Below are 16,901 nucleotides of genomic sequence, written 5' to 3'. Positions count from 1 at the left end.
GCAGGGGCAAGAGGATCTCTGTGAGTTCAAGGCCAGCCTGGTCTACAGAGCGAGTTCTAAGACAGTCAGGCCCACACAGAGAAACCCTGTCAATTCATGTTTCTAGATTAAATGTTGTGCTCTTAGAAGAATTATATTTAGGCAGAAAGTTTTTGAGGATCTCTTTCATTAGGGAGAAAGTTGTAGTTAAAATAAGGGAGTATTTAGAAAGTGAATAGACATTCTTAAATTATTCACTGCATTGTTCTGACAAATGTATATGTCAGATAAAGCCTGAATTTTGTTTCAAAATCATTTTCCTTTTAAAAGTAACTTTAAACTTCAACTGATAATTACATCATTTGTTTGTTTGCAGAAGTTTAGCAAATAGGAAAAAGAGTCCTAGAAATGAGTTCGTAAAGACTTGCTGGAGAACAGTTAGTTTCATGTACTGAATAATTTGTTAATTTATAGTTCATAAGTTTATTTGGAGCTTTTATGGGAACCCCCATAAAATGATTTTGTAAAGTTTGACTTCTCATGACTGTAAGTGTGCAAGAGTCATCCTAGAAATGTTTACTGAATTTTGTGAAGGATATAAAAATTTAAACAAATTTCAAATGTACAGATGGCTGGATAAATACAAAAAAAAATTCTCGAGGAGGTTGTAGCTACCTCTTGTTTGTGCAAACAGGGTGCGTGTTGAAAGAAAACAGTGAATTCTGTTTGATGTCTTTGTTAGGATTAAGAAGTGAGTCTCTGTCACACGGGTGTCTCTCCGTCCTGGGGACCAGTTTGTTCATAGCTGACTTAGAATTTACAGATCTGCTGTGCATCGTTTGGCTTCACAGTAGAGGAGCTATTTCATTCATTCACAGCCACCCTGCATTCTATTTCCTGGCCTATGACCAGTCTCAGAAACAGCTCAGAAAACATAAATTAATAGCTGCTAGTTTCTTCTTCTATGTTAGAAACATTTCTTTTGAAAGAATTCAAATATGAAATGTAAGAATTTTATTTAAAATGTATTATATATAATTTACCATTGGCATTTTACTGCTTGCATTGTTTAAACTTACAAAGAAAGATACCTTTCATACTGGTGATCATTGTAGCTGATTATTTTACAAAGAAAAGGAAAAGCCCGAGGCTGGGTTGCAACGCAGAAGAGCCTCTCATACATGAATGTGCACACAAATCAACTGAACTTATTAACGTCAAAGTCCAGACTTTAATCCCGTGTGCTTGTGTTGAAGCCTGTGTTGAAGCATTCCTCTGTACTTTGAGGTAGTGCTGGTTTGGGAGGTGGGCCACAGTCTGAGTAGAAAGACCATCATCGGGCATAGTGAAAGGGGGCTCTTGGTTACCCTCTTCACTTGTCACTTGGGAAGAGCCTAAAATAACTGCATTTAATACATCATTTCTGTTTGACAGAAATGCTTTAGTGTACTGTGGTTCATAATTGATGAGAATACTACCTGGTTTCCTTTTAATAGCCTCTTAGCTTTAACAGTGTTCTCTCTCTCAAACACGCACACTTAAGCCTTTCAAAATTGTTTTGCTTTGTTCATTTTTGTTTGGTTTTTAGTGTTTTTACTGTTGTGTAGTCCAGTCAAATCCCAAACCCATTATGTAGAAGATGCTGGCCTTGAACTCTTGCTTCTGGGATTACAGGCATGTACCAGTGTGCCCAGCTTACTTTGTCAGTTCAAAGGCATATGGTACGGAAATAGATTAACATAATTTGCTTTTTAGATAGTGTGAGTCATCTAACATTTATAGAGGTAAGATACACAAGAGCTGTTTCAGAGGTACTTAACCCTTGTAATTATACCCTAGTCTATTGGTCTCTTTTATATGACAATATGTTGCTAAACTATAACTTAGATATTCACTTTTCAGTGGACTTGATGGTTTATTTAGAAGCTAATTTAGAATTTATTTATTTAGAAATTTGCTTCGGAGAAGAATCAATCATTAATGTTTCTTGAAATCAATGTGATATATATAAAGTTTTGGAAGATTCTAAAGAGCTACTCCACATAATTTTAGTAATGTATGACATACAGTGTACATTTTAATAAATTTTACATCTCCAGTTGTTACAAAAATTTGAAGCTCCTTTTTGGGAACCATTTTGTTACTATCTTTTATTCACTTATTTGTTATTTTAATTAAGTATACATGTCCCTATTGTATTTTCTTAGCAACTTGTTCATGAGCTTAGCAAAAGCACCCCCCACCCAAAAAAAAAAAAAATCTATGGTTATAAGAACTGAGCACTCATTCAAAAGTTTTCAAAGGTATAAGTCAAGGCATGGAAAGAATTTTTTTTACAGAAGCCCAGATAGTAAAGTAGTATCTTACACATAATTTTCCCTCAGAAGCTTAGAAAAATGTAAAACTCCTTGTCAACTGATACCAGAACAGTTGTGACCCTACCTAGACTTGGCCTGTAGGTTGTAACATGCTAATCTCAACCTCCCTAGATGTCAGTTGATGAGACTCCAGTAGTTACACCAGACCTTCAACCAAAAATTTACAGGCTGATCTTTCCATTTTAAAGCAAATTTTGTGTATTTAGTATTTTATTACTTTTTCAGATGACAGTTACAGAATACATATTTTTACTAATGCATTACTTGCTAACTTTATAATACACATTACCTTACCAGTATATAATGATAGGTAGAAGATGGATAGATGATAGGTAAATAGATAGATGATACATAGGTAGGTAGGAAGAAATGAAAGGGAGAGAGGGAGGGAGGGAGGACAGACTGACGGACGGACAGACGGATGGGCGGGCGGGCGAAAGAACACCATCTTGTTGTGTTGCCCAGAAGGTTCTGGAACTCACAGGCTCAAGTGATCCCCCTGCCTCCTTATCCCCTGTCCCTGGATCTACAGATGTGTGCATTGTGCTTAATTGTTTTTGTGTCTTTATCTGAAAGGGTAAAGGAGCTAAATTAAATTTGCTGGTGTGTTATTATGTGGCCCCAATATTCCTGGTCTATAAAAGTACTACTTCATATTTCTCAAGACACTTAGAAGTTGACAGATTCTTCTGATTCCTTTGGCTAGCACATCAGAAAAGGCTATTAAGACTGAGACCCTGAACACTTGAGGATTAGCTGTGAGTTTGCCAGGCAAAAGTCAGAATGAGTGGGTGTCAGATGGGTGACAAGCAGGGTCTTGGATTAGCCCATCTAGCTTTTTTATATTTAGTGTCTTTATTTGAGCAGTGTAAAAGTCACTTTCCAAGCTTAAACATTGCCCAGTACTCACTAATTTCTTGGTGTGTTACTAATTTTTAGATATGTAAAATTAGTTGATAGCCTCTCTGAAAGAAAGCTTATCATAAAGCTGTTTAAGAAAGCAAACATTTTAAAACGTCAGGTGCAGTATCTAATAATTGTTCTTTCCCCATGAGAGCAGTGCCTTGAACTTTGAGTTAGAAGTGTTGTAGACCTGAGATTGGGGTTATCGCTTGGCAGGGTTCTTAAGGGCAGTCAGGGATGTGAGGTTGGGACTGGGAAATATGTCTGGTTTCTCTGTTCCCTCCCCAAGAAGGCCAGTGTTGTTGCTTCTGTATATTCCTAGTTCATGCTACATATGTGTCCTTCCCATGCCAGAATGCTGCAAGTTGTTTTGCAGATTCACCAAGGATGAATACAGTTGATAAAAATGTAATGTCTTACTGAGAGCAAATGAAGAATTGTATTTGTTAATAGGTCTCTAGGGGGATGCTCTGTTTCTATAATCTCTTCTGCTTTAAGCTCAACACATTGTCAGATCTCTCTGTTTACAAAAGGACTTACTTACATATTTAAACTTGCATACTTTTGTTTATACATGGATATTTTCATTTGTTCTTAGTGTTCACTAAGTGACATTTTAAAGTAAGCAAATGTGTCAATAAGTTATACCCTTGGCAAATCACTGTGCATTGTAGGGGTTTAGCAAGTAGTTGTAACTACCTTATTTTTAATAGTACTTCAAAGTTCACAACTTATAAATCAATGTTCTATACTATAGTCATATACCATATGTAGTATTTAAAACTAAGAGAGTGCTGGTGGTAGGGTTAGGATAAATAACAATTTTCTCAAATTCTCTTGATGTCAATATAACTTGGAAGTGTATTTTCAGGGAATAACCAAGTATGGAAAATGTGGTAAATAACCTTTTTAAATGAATTTAAATTTTGTATTTGTAAAACTAAGAAATGGAAAGTTTTTCTGTAGTAACTATTTCTTGGTGTTAATTATCTTGGCCACTGAGATCCTAACACTGAATTCCTGGTGATGGGTAGTTGTCTCTGTAATTATTGGCTTCCGATTCTCTCTGCATTGCTGGAAACAGAAATCATGTATTCTCGTATTGGTGATGGGGATGCTCACACTAAAAAGCAGACACATCAGAACTGTTGCTATCAAGTTCTGCTACTGTTAAATTGGAGGGCAAACGCTTTCTTTTTCATGCCTTCACAGTACACTGACCTCTTCATTGACATTACAACTGTTTTAAAGGAAGGGATGAAGATTTACATTCTGTAAGATTTTGAGAAAATATGAGCTTTTGCCTGGTTTTGTCTCTTTGTATGTGAAAATAAATGTATAGATACATGGAGAATTTCCTTCATTGGCTTTTAAGTTAGAAGAGAATAGTTATTTATGAAAATATAAATTGACCAGTCATACTTTACATTTTAAATGCTTTGCAAGCCATTTATCTTAAAAAACTTACTTTATATAGTATGAACATTTCTGATATATTTTTGAATAATAATAAGTAAAACTTTTGCCTTGAGGATAGATGATAGAACTGCAAAAAGCTAGTACATGCAGATACAAGTTGGGGTTTCATTTTAACTGCCACATGCAGTGATTATTAAAAGTTGAAAATGTTTCTTCCTCTGTGGCTTAAGTAGTCAGTTGATTAAATTGATTCCATTGAAGTAAGATTGAGTTGGGGAGCCGGAGAGATGGCTTGGGGTTCAAGAGTGCTTGCTACAGTGGGCAGTGGTGGCACAAGCCTTTCATACTAGCACTCAGGAGGCAGAAGCAGGTGGATCTTAGAGGTCCAGGACAGGCCCAGGTAGGGCTGTAACTCAAAGAAACCCTGTCTTGAAAAACCAAAAAAAAAAAAAAGACTTTAGTTCATTCCTCACACTTGGGTTGCTAGCAGCCACCTGTAACTCTAGCTCTGGTCCTCAGTATGGCCTCCAAAGGCACCTGTACACACATGTACACAAAACTAAAATATTTTTTGAAAAGGATTTTTCCTAAAGCTGTAATAATTTTTACTATTACATTATTTTATAAAGTATTTTATCACTGAATGACACGGTATTAGTTGGAAATACATATTTTAATATGGAATCACTATTTAAATGCCTGCCTCTTTACTGAAACCCAATGTTATGAATTTTAAAGGTAAATTACTGAATGTCACTGAAGCAGTTCTTAATACATTTTTGAGATTTGTAAAATTTAATGTGTCCTAAATTACTGAAGTATCTTTTTCTTAACGGTTGAAGGCAGCAAATTTCTTACATGTGCGAAAGTCAGGCCCTAGTTGTTGGCTTGTTCCCCTCAATTCTGCGTGCTTGGCTCTCTGGGTCAGATTGAATTTAGATGATAAATTGGTTTGGTGTACTAGTGTTAGGTACACTCATAATGTTCAGTTCAATGGAAACATTGCTTTTTACCAGTTGTAGTAAACTAAAGAGTGCATCAGTGCCCTATGTAAGCAATTCATTATCAAAATGAAATAAGTTTAAAATTAAATATGTAAGAAAATTTACGCCAGCTTTCCTAAGTATTTACTTTACTTTTAGAAGAATGAGCATAAGTATTACATCTCAGGTTGACTTTATTACACGCATGTGAAGTTTCCAGACATTTCTCTTGGATAGGCTTCTACGTTGGTGGTACATTTTTGAAGAACTAAGCATTACAGTTATAAGTACTTTGTGCCTGTCAAGTTACTGCCTAATTTTCTGTTTTGAGAAAGTTAAAAACCTCTTTCTCCATAAAGGCTCTTTATGAGTCTCCTTGTGGTATCGTTATACCACAGCCTTAAACCAGAAAAAAACCTGTTCAAGGGGCTGGGGCTATGGCTTAGCAGTTAGGGGCACTGACTGTTGCTGCAGGGGTTCTGGGTTCAGTTCCCAGGAGCCATATGGCGGCTCACAGCCCCCTGCCGCTATCCTAGTCTAGGCCATCTGTTCATCCTGGCCTTAAAGGCTCCAGGCACTGTTGTCTGGGCAGTTGCTCTGCAGGCTGTTTGAGACTTGTATAAGGATACAAATGTGTTACTCTTATATTTCAAATGGCTTATGAGGCTTTCTTGTTTTGGTAAACGGCCCCTATTTAACTTACTATTTAAATACTATAATTACCCATGCACTGGGCCCCTATTTAACTTACTATTTAAATACTATAATTACCCATGCACTGTGGTACTCGTAGCAGATGGACTTTGGGACCTAGAAATTGACTAGAAAGTTTCTAATTGAAGATGAATCTGGAGGTTCCCGTATCTGGGCTCATTTTGTTTGGGACATGGATTTTGGGTTTGGTTTTAGCAGAGCTTCATGTCCCTAGTGTGCATCTCGCCCTCTGCTTGCCCACTGGGTGGAAGGTGACATCAGTGATGTATGTCCAAGGAAAGGTCAGGCCTAAAACTGCAGTTCCTCAAACTTCAACTATTGTATCAAGAAACAGACATATAATTAGGCTTTTCACAATCTCCTCTCATTCCTAGCTAAAATTTTAAACTCTTAATTACGATTAAAAAAAAAAAAAAGTACGTTTGAGAACAAACCAGGCTCTAGCTCATGTTTTAAAACCACATCCTCAATTTTATTCAATCTGATGTCTGCTTTAAAAATATTTTTTCAACTGTAAAGCTCATAATTCAAACTTCTTACACATGGCTATCCCAGTAAATTACTCTTCCAAATGAAACGAACTTTAAAGAAGTTGTGTTTTACAATGCAGAGAGTGGAGGATGCTTTTTATACATTGGTGAGAGAGATCCGACAGTACAGAGTGAAAAAAATCAGCAAAGAAGAAGAGACTCCTGGCTGTGTGAAAATTAAAAAATGCATTGTAATGTAATCTGGTAAGTTCAGCACACTCACTTTGGTACAAAGCAGATGTCTTTCAAAGGTAACAAAGCAGTCAGAACTACTTAGAGATGGTATTCTGCTTTGACAGTTTAAGACCTAAGAAACTTGTCATTTGTTTTTATAATGAGTACATTCATCTTAAAAGTGATTAATATAATTGATGGCTAAGATAGACTAATCTGCATTTGCCATAAACTCTAATGACTTCATTAGTTTTAAGTAAGCTCAGCATTTGGGAACTAGTAACTTATTTTTAAGGGAAATGAGACTTAAGATAACCACCAGCTTTTGAGTGAGAAATGTGTAATAATAATGTGATCCAGAGGAGGGGAAGGGCCTACATGTAACAGGCTCCCCCTGTGCCCTGTGCCAGTGAGCTGTGGGCACATTGCGTGCTCACGCACCCACTTAGAAGAGCCCTCTCCTAGTGCTGTCACGGCACCCAGGCCTCCTGGTGTTTACTACACTTCTCTTGTAGCTGCCAACCTCACTGTGCAGGCTGCTTTAAAGAAACGCACAGTGAACACACAACTCTACACATCCCTTATACGGTCCTTAACTCTCTCTCTTTCTCCAGCCTTTGGAACTTTATACCTGAAAATACCATCTTGCCAGAGTTTTGCCTGTCTGCAGACACCATGTCACCCCACCCCACCCCGCCTTCCCTTCGCTTGTCTCTTGTTTGGATCACCAGTTCTCATCCCTAGTTTGATCAACCAGCTAACATGTGACTCCCGGTCTCTAAGAATCTCTTCGCCCCTTAAAGTGAGCACCTGTTGCTTTGTGTATTTCCAGTGCCCTTTTTAACTATGGCTTCCTATATTGCATTGAAATAGCTTATGTCTTATTCTTTTATTAGACAATAGAATTCCAGAGCTCAGCCATACATTTTAATCTTTGTGTGCCCATGGTGTACTAAAATTCTTGATACATAGGTTCTTCCTAGTAAATGCCAAGTGGACCCTTTGACCCTCTCATGTAAACTAACCCAGATTATATTTTGTCTAGATCAGAAAATTCTTCACTCAGTGAGTGAGGAGGATGTTGTCACATAGTGTTCCTTGAGGACATGAAACAAAGTTAGTGTTTAAGACTAAGAGATTTAAACTCAGAAACAAAGCAATACTTGGATGGATTTCTAATGGGATTATAAACTTTTAGAATTTGTGTCATTGTGTAAAGCCATACTTCAGTTTTAGGAATTATGGTATAATTTGACATTAAAAATGAAATTTGAGAAGTTAACCTTTGGAATAATTGTCATGACCATATTTAAGTGGTGATTTTATCTTTATTTCCCTCTCTACAGCCTCACCCTTATTTTAAAATAAAACAATATTTAGAGTATGTGGTATACTTAACATATTCAAAACAAAGGCAGAACCACATACTTCTGTAAATGTCTAAAAGATGCAGTTACTGGGGTGAATGTTAATAGTTGATTCTATGAACTGAATCATTGTGATTTTAGTGCATATAGCACTTTCTATATAAAGGAAGGATACTTCATTAATGATTTTTAAGATTATAGTTAAGTAGGTAAAATTTTTATTTAATAATGATAAATATGTACACATTAGTTGTTCACAGTCCTAGAAAAGGATAAATGTAAACAAAATATTAGAATATGAGATGTGGCTTTATGAATTAGTTCCCACAAATACAGGGAGTTCACTGTCCTCTGCACATTAGCTATGGCGTTTTCCTAACCTTGAAGTCATCTAATTAGAATTAATGCAGCTAGAGGGTAACCGACTGTCAGGGCCTGAGAAGAGGGTAAAGGTAGATGCTGGTAAATTCTCTCCTCCTCGTCTCTGAAGTGCTTTATTTTACTCCACCGGAAAAGGCTTCTTACAGCCGCCGCCCCTCAGGGCCTATTGCACCAGTTTTAGTATCAGCCATTGTCCATGGTAAAATAGTTTGAGCGTCACTGGGATGGCTGCCAAGGCCGCCTTTGACCCTTCAGATCTACTTGATGGGAGGACAGACCTGCAAGTCGTCCTCTGACTTCCCTGTGTGTGCCGTGGCATGTGCACGTGCACACACACACACACACGAATGTGATGTTAAAAAGAAATCGAAGTAGACAGCATATGACCAAAGGGAATCCATGAGGTTAAAGGGAGTTGGGTAAGACCCCCTCTCCTCCCGATAGTGGCTCAGTGAATGCTGCCCATGTTTGTTGTACTAGCATGAGCACCTGAGTTCTAGTTGCTACAGATCACACACAAAGCTGGTCAGGTTACACCTGTAATTCCAGCGACAGGGTAGAATTAGCTGGCCACCAGCATCTCTGAGATGCTTTGCCTCGTGGGAAGAGAGTGGAGTGGTAAAACGGCTCCCGGTGTCCTTCTCTGGCCTCGAATGCACAGGTATTGCGCGCACGCATGAGTGCGCACGCACACACGCACGCACGCATACACATGCATATGCAGACAAAAAGATGCAGTCCAGTTCCAAGGGTCTGGAATAGTAAATTAAGGGCAGCATGGAAGGATGTATCTGAGTGGATCTTGGTATCTAAGTAACCCTTGGCGGCATTGCTTGTGTTGTGTCAGGAATGGTTTTCAGGAGGTGAAACACACTGGTGAGTGCAGATAGGTTTTGGGCACTATATATTTATTCACTTGTATTGAAGTAGATGATACTAACACTGTCCTATTCCTATTTGTTAAGTGTGAGCAAGCTTTGCTGCTCTGCCTTTTTAACTGTACTGGTCATGCTTTCCCAAGCTAGAGATTAGTTGTCAAAATGAGTCAGGTAACTTGAAAGAATACAAGTGGCTTAAATTTGGGGGTACTTGTTTTCCAGACTCTCTGTTGTCTAGGTTTGTAAGCGTTATTAGGTTAGGATTTCTTCCTGGATTTCCCACTAGGATGAGCAGATGAAATAAATCATGACCACCTTTTTCTTCAGCTTCTCTTTCGACACAGATAAGGCAAGGGCTGAGTCCAATGGGAACGTTCATATTGAAGGTCTAAAAGCAGATCTACTTTGAGAATGCACTGTTTCTGCCAGGGTTAGGAGGTGGGAATTACTCTGACTTAGTCAACTTTGGTCACAACTGATTTATGTGTTTTGCTTTAATTACAATAGCTGTAGGCCTTAATGACTAATGTTGAATGTTCTTTGAAGATGAACATTTATATGACAAGTTTTGAGTGGCTAAACAATAAAACAGCCAGAGAATCCTCCGCAGTGGTCAGGTACATCATGTCTCTGGTGCCGTGGCCACCGGCAGAGGTCAGCAGCATCACAGCCTTAAGGCAGCAGTGGGTTACAGTCTAAAGTCCAGAGACCGTAATGGAGGCCAGCATTGGGAATTGAGGGAAGAGTCAGTAGAAAATCAAGTCCTTTGGGGGGAAAGGGGTCATTTCTTAAGCTTATGTAAGATTCTATGCTAATTACTATCATTGCATGCTGTGAAATCAGAGTTTCTATTTCTGTGGAATACCAGGGCTGGAGAGATGGCTCAGTGGCTAAGAGCACTGACTGTCCTTCCAGAGGACTCAGCCTCCCAGCACCCACAGGGCAGCTCACAATTGACAGCGAGTCCTGATCCTGGGGATCTGATGCCCTTTGCTGGCCTCTGTTGCGCACTGTACTCACGTGATGTACAGACACACATGCACACAAGATACTCATCTACATTAAGTTGTTTTAAATGCACAACATTTTAAAATAATAATTTAATTTTTTTAAATGTCAGAGTATCCATGAAGAGATACTTAACCCTAACATTATGGCCCGTTCAGCTGGCAGAACATCAACATGAACTGGACTTTAATTCTTTGTCCATACTAAAGTTTCCATTAGCAATGAAAGTCTATCACTGGGTACCTCAGACCATCATATGCATTAACATTTAATTCTTTTTTATATATTTCAGGGTGTTGATGATGCCTTCTATACATTAGTCCGAGAAATTCGAAAACATAAAGAAAAGATGAGCAAAGATGGTAAAAAGAAGAAAAAGAAGTCAAAGACAAAGTGTATAATTATGTAAATACAATTTGTACTTTTTTCTTAAGGCATACTTAAGTAAAAGTGGTAATTTTTGTACATTACACTAAATTATTAGCATTTGTTTTAGCATTACCTAATTTTTTTTTTTTTCTGTTCGTGCAAACTGTCAGCTTTTATCTTAAATCTTATTTTAAAGTGACAGTGGAAACTCTTTTCTCTGAGTGCCAGTACTCCCTGGGTTTGGACTAAACTAGCAGTGCCTCTGGGAGAGACTGGAGGCCTGGGGCTCGGCCCTGGGATTTGGTGCATGCAGTTGATTCCAGGCTAATTCTCTGAGCAGCTGTGAGCATTGTGTGAGCCCAAGTAATGAAGCTTTTGAACCATTCCTGCTCTGTGGCACCTAGTCATTCGGTGACTTAGTTAGTAATTACAGCTCCATTTGAGACCTTGTGGTTGGTTTTACTAAGACTGAAGAATAGATTTATGGGCTTCCCTTTGGTTCACTTCTAGCATGTCCTCGAGTTTGTCAACCTTCCTAAATATAGTTAGACTGTTCACAAAGGCTTTCTCCTGCTTTCCACTGCTATTAGTCATGGTCACTCCCCAGAATAGTATATTTTTTCTAGAAAAGGGAAAAATGGGGGGAAAAAAGCCAATGGAAAATAGTGAATAAAAGTCCATTCTGTGTTGGATAAATTACTGTAAGATTCCAAATAGCTTTTCCTAGTAAGGCAGACCCACTAAGAAATAGTAACCGTTGGGCCATATTTACATGCTACTAAATTTTTGTAATAATTAAAAATTTTTAACATATATAAAAAATTCTCATAGTATAATACCCCTGTGTCAGAGTGTTCTTAGCTTAACTTTTAAGGTTTTTTTTTTGAACGTATGTCCTTGGAAGTAGTTTTAAGTCTGGTTGGGAAACTGAAGATGACTTGAGACAGTTACAGCTTAGCAGGTGCTGAAGTCAAACTTGCACGCTGGGCCCTGATGACCCTGTGATGATTGTTACCAGGTTTAAGTGCTGCCACATTCCATGTGGGTGGAAATGGAGGACAAGGAAAGTTTGGACAGCTCAGTACAATGCATTCTCACCATGTAGCAGTCCTGCTGACAAATCAATATTTCTTTGTTTAAGATAATAAAATTTCAATGTTAGCTTCAAGGTTGAGATTTTTGGGGTAGGAGGCTACAAAGAGAGTAAATCTTTACAGTGCATGTTTGACTAGTCTCTGAACTCTGAACAAACATTTCTAAGGACTCCCCAAACCTGATATGTATTTAGAAATATCTAGTGCTTTAAGAATAGATAAGTTAACAGCAAAAACAATCCCTTCAATCCACCTAATGCATTCCTTCAAATGTCTGAAGTGATTAAAATCCACTGGACTATGAGGACTGGATGTCTGTCTTTTGGAAACCTGACTTTAGGCATATCACTTGATGTGAAATCATCTCAGAGACTCTTCTCAGCCATGTGGTTTACAGACCGTTTACACACTGCTACACCAGGTAGTCACGCTCAGCACAATCTGTAACTTTTTTACACGGATTGTCTTGGCAAATTGTGCAAGAGTTCGTTTGTATGTCACTATCCATTCTGCAGTTGCAGGGCTACCTTCTAACATACCCCTAACTTAGTGTCGTTTTCTTTTACTTCTGTAACGTCTCCCACTTCAAGTATTATTTCTGCAGTGAACAAACACATGAAATTTGCCCGCTACGGAGGGTACAACAAAGTTGCCTGTGACTTTCTTCCCCAGGGCTTAAAATAATAATCCAACAGAAGCCATAGTGGGATTTGAACTAATAGCTGGTTTTCAGGTGGCCACTACAGAAATTTGATCTTGATCCTTTGGACTTCATGCCTGCAGCTAAGTAGGAATTTCAGATTTAGTGTGCACAGAGAAAACACTGTCTATGGAAGAAAAGCTTGGTCATCATCTAGGTGTGATCCTGGGTAGTGATGGATTCCACATTGTTTAATAAAAATAACAATGAAAAACACTTTACAGTTTCAATCATGAAACTCATTTTTAAAGTCAGAATTTATTTACTCAGCATTTATTCAGTGCTTGTCTTATGCTAGGCACCACACAAGCCACTGGAGATGTGATGTGATAATTCCCAAAAAAGGGACACAATCTTTGCTGGCGGTGTGTAGCATGGCCTGTAAGACTTTAGTAAGGCATATGGCACATGACCTAGAAAGAATGGAATGCATGGTTTTGCAGAGAGGGGTTTGATCTCTTACAGTTTTCCCTCAATTCAGCAAGAATTGTTTGGTGTGATTCCAATGCAACTCTTTCATCAGCTACTTTGTATTCTTCTAAAGGAATAGACATTCCCTAATCTAGTTTTCACCTTATCTAAATAATTTTTAAAAACTTCCAAAAAGTAAATACCAACTTCTAAAATAGTTTTTATTTGGGTACAAGTAAACAGGAACCTGAGTTTATTTGCAGGAAAGTAAACAAAATCAGTATGATTTCTGAAATGTTCTAAACTATGCATATTTATAGAACAATCTGTCTGTGGATGTTAAGTCTTTTGGGTGGTGGTAGAGGGCATCTAAGAGTTCCTCTGCAGTCCTGGCTGTCCTGGAACTGGCTCTGTAGACCAGGCTGGCCTTGAACTCAAGAGATCCACCTGCCTCGGCCTCCCGAGTGCTGGGACTAAAGCCACCACTGCCCGGATAGTAAATCTTAACACAATTAGTAACACTTACTGTTTGCTTCTATATAGCACAGGTGGACTGCAGGAGCTGCAGTACATAATCAGATAGTATTGGACGCAGTTCAGTTTTTATAATGGGTCTGGGCAGGTGTTGAGGTAATGGTAATTACTATTATGTAATTTTGAATTGTTATCCTTTTGTTAACAAAAAGGTTTTGTAGAGTTTTTTTTTTTTTTTTTTAAGAAGGGAAGAAGTCCTAGCAACAAGTAAATGTTATACAGTTACTTTAGCCTTAAGTCCTGTTGAAGTTGAAAACCAGTGCTAAATCATAGTCATAGGTATTGACATGTTTGTGAGAAGAATATAGCAGCAAAATACAATTTGGTAAATAATCTTCAGTCAGGAATTCTAGGCTCTATTGACTGAGTCACACTGCATAGGAATCTAGATCCTAACTTTTTTAGGTTATTAAGACCCTTGTCACCATTGCACAATTTTGTCTTAAGTTCTGTGAGGCATGTCAAAAGTTACAGTTTGCACAAATTCATCTCATTTTGTATTCCACTGATTTTCCATTTTCCCCCAAAAAATACATATTTAGGAGGGGAGGGTTGTAGGCAATAAAAATTCAAACTCCATTTGTTAAAAAGTAGTGATCTGTTGATAATTGTGTAGTCATATTTTAAGACAAAGTTACTTTAAAGGTGAATTTATACTACTAATTTCTGTATAATACTGGGTAGCATGAATTCTGCTCTGAAAAAAAAATTGAACAGATACACCCAGTAGTTGTCAAACATGAAGATTATTTCTAAAGTACATTCATTTTCAAAGAATAGTTATTAGTTAGATTCAGATTTGTGGTTTAGTTTAACAGTTTGAAGTGCCTGTTTGGGATGGTAGGCATTGTAGATGAATTTGGGAAAAGTACTCTACAGGAATGTCAGTTTTAGACCCAGCCACCCCCAGCCAGCTGAGTGGGCCGTGTGCTGATTACCTCCAGGCCCCCAACTCCACTGTCCATGTCTTCGTGTTGGGAACACTTATGCATTTTTATTTCAGTGCCAATTTCTTACTAGTGCTATTTCTTAATGTAACATGTTTACCTGGGATGTATTTTAACTATTTTTGTATAGTGTAACTGAAACATGCACATTTTGTACATTGTGCTTTTCTCCCATTCTTTCTTATTTTCTTTTGTGTGTGTGTGTGGGACATATGCAGTGTGATCCAGTTGTTTTCCATCCTTTGGTTGTGCTGACCTAGGGAATGTTGGTCATATCAAACATTAAATTTAAAAATGACCACTCTTTTAATTAAAATTAACTTTTAAATGTTTATAGGAGTATGTGCTGTGAAGTGATCTGAAATTTGTAATATTTTTGTCATGAACTGTACTGCTCCTAATCATTGTAATGTAATAAAATAGTTACGGTGACTATGAAGTGTGTAACTCATCATTTTTAATTGTGCTTGAGGCTCAAGTCCCGATACTCACATTCATTAGGCAGGCATCCACGCTGAGCTACACCTCAGTCCAGACAATGGCTGTTTCTTGATGGAAATTTGCATCATCTGACAGGGAGCGGATATGGAATTCTTTAAGTAGGCACTTTTTGCAGCTCTAAGTTGGAAAGTTCTTTATTTATAAAGTTGCTAAGAATATTACATAAATGTTTTAAGTTTTTGCATTAACTTGCAGTTCTGACTGCTAGGTTCATTCCACATTAGTTGTCACGGCTAGACAAAGTATACCTGCTTTAATGATGGAAACAGCATCACCACCCCTCATGAAAGCTAGTCCAAGCAGGACAACTGATTTAGAAATTAAGGGAGCTGGCAGCACAAAGAATAATGGAAATGATGGCTACATAATGACAGTCAAAGTCACGTTCGTAGGGCTTATTTTGATAATGGCATTCAAATCATTTTGAGGAGGTATTTGTAGAGAGCCTTGAGTATGCACTTGTGTACACCGGATGAAGGGGAAACAAGGCTCACAAGCTAAAGGGTAACCCTGTCAGACACCATTTGCTAATTAGTCTCACCAGTAAATGGAAAAATAGACTAAGAATAATTGCCCATAGCATATTAGAAAATTAGGTGTGTTTTCTTCCAAAATTGTATTCTCATGAAATTTGCTAAAGTTACTATATTAATAAAATTTGAGCATAATGGATTATGAGTAAAGCTCACAGTATCAATGAGGTGGAAATGCATTTTAGTACAGTATGGCAACTCTGGTTTTTTAAACATTTATCTAGCCATTGTAAATTGGATTATTTTATAATAGCTGGTATATTGCTTGTCAGCCAGGCACTGGTGGCAAAGACTGGTTAATTGTTGGTATCCGAATAATAACGTTGTTTCATGGCTCTGTATTTCCTGAGGAAGTATAAGGCCTCTAGCTCCTTCATCACAAATTCTCCCCGTGCAATAAGCTCTTTGATCTTCTCTGGGTCCTTCACATCCTTGTTTTTAAGGAAAACATTCTTCAAACGCCGTTTAAAATAGTCTGCTCCTTTTGGATAGTCCCGTCCAAGATACAGCAGCTTTAAAGAGAAAGATGCGTCTCTAAGCAATCCATGTCATATAGTAACATTTGTAAAGTAGGCAGCATAATTACTTACATTTTTATAAAGAGCCAGTACTTCTCCTCGTAAAGAATTGGCCATTTTCATTTCACATGGAATTAATCCACTTTTATATATAACATACCTAAAGAAAAGGGAGATTTTTCTTTTCAGATAACTGCTATGTAATCTTAATCACAGATCTTACATATTGGGAAATGGTAAGCGTGTTTTTCATCTTTGAGTGCTGTGTGCACTTGCCGGTGTGCATGTCCAGGCCGTTACCTCAGGGCAGTTGTTCACTTCTTTTCCATAACCTTATTAGAAGTGGTCTTTGAACAGCTAGCCCTGCCCTTCAGGGATCCCTGCCTCTCCCTCCCATCTGCCTGCAGGCACACTGGGATTACAGACCCAAGTCTACACAGATCATCTTGCTTGTGTGAGTGCTTTACCCACTGAGACCTATCCCCAAGAATGGTGATTTGTGCTAAGAGCTTTTATAATCTAGGCACTCTTAATTCTGCTTCCTTACCAAAAGGAACACTGTCTACCCCGCCCACGAGGC

At 38.0% G+C, this 16,901-nt stretch overlaps 2 protein-coding genes across 3 annotated transcripts in view; one reads left to right on the top strand and one right to left on the bottom strand.

Moving 5' to 3' along the window:
• Positions 1–15,208, top strand: part of Kras (KRAS proto-oncogene, GTPase) — a 28,771-nt gene extending 13,563 nt beyond the window's left edge. Inside the window, exons 4-5 of one of the 2 annotated variants that reach the window (XM_051173320.1) lie at positions 6,987–7,110; positions 11,007–11,151. In XM_051173320.1, coding sequence (XP_051029277.1) covers positions 6,987–7,106 — 120 coding nt within the window. In that variant the 3' untranslated portion in view covers positions 7,107–7,110; positions 11,007–11,151. Of the gene's footprint in view, positions 1–6,986; positions 7,111–11,006 lie in introns of both variants that reach the window. The other variant, XM_051173321.1, reaches the window with a different exon arrangement.
• Positions 15,209–15,388: 180 nt separating this feature from the next.
• Positions 15,389–16,491, bottom strand: Etfrf1 (electron transfer flavoprotein regulatory factor 1). The gene is made up of 2 exons (XM_051173313.1): positions 16,394–16,491; positions 15,389–16,315 (listed from the first exon to the last, which is right to left on the bottom strand). Exons 1-2 carry the CDS (start codon positions 16,442–16,444, stop codon positions 16,100–16,102), a joined length of 267 nt encoding a protein of 88 aa, XP_051029270.1. The 5' UTR covers positions 16,445–16,491; the 3' UTR covers positions 15,389–16,099.
• Positions 16,492–16,901: the final 410 nt, after the last annotated feature.

The sequence above is a fragment of the Phodopus roborovskii genome, unplaced genomic scaffold, assembly GCF_943737965.1.
Source record: "Phodopus roborovskii unplaced genomic scaffold, PHOROB, whole genome shotgun sequence".
Taxonomy (NCBI): Eukaryota; Metazoa; Chordata; class Mammalia; order Rodentia; family Cricetidae; genus Phodopus; species Phodopus roborovskii.
This window is presented reverse-complemented; position numbering and strand designations above follow the sequence as displayed.

What these genes read in the sequence shown, in the direction of transcription:
- Etfrf1 (XM_051173313.1), bottom strand. Translation starts at nt 16,444, where the DNA reads ATGAAAATGGCCAATTCTTTACGAGGAGAAGTACTGGCTCTTTATAAA. An exon ending in TACTGGCTCTTTATAAAAAT is followed by an intron (nt 16,316 to 16,393) that starts GTAAGTAATTAT and finishes TTCTCTTTAAAG; the next exon opens with CTGCTGTATCTTGGACGGGA.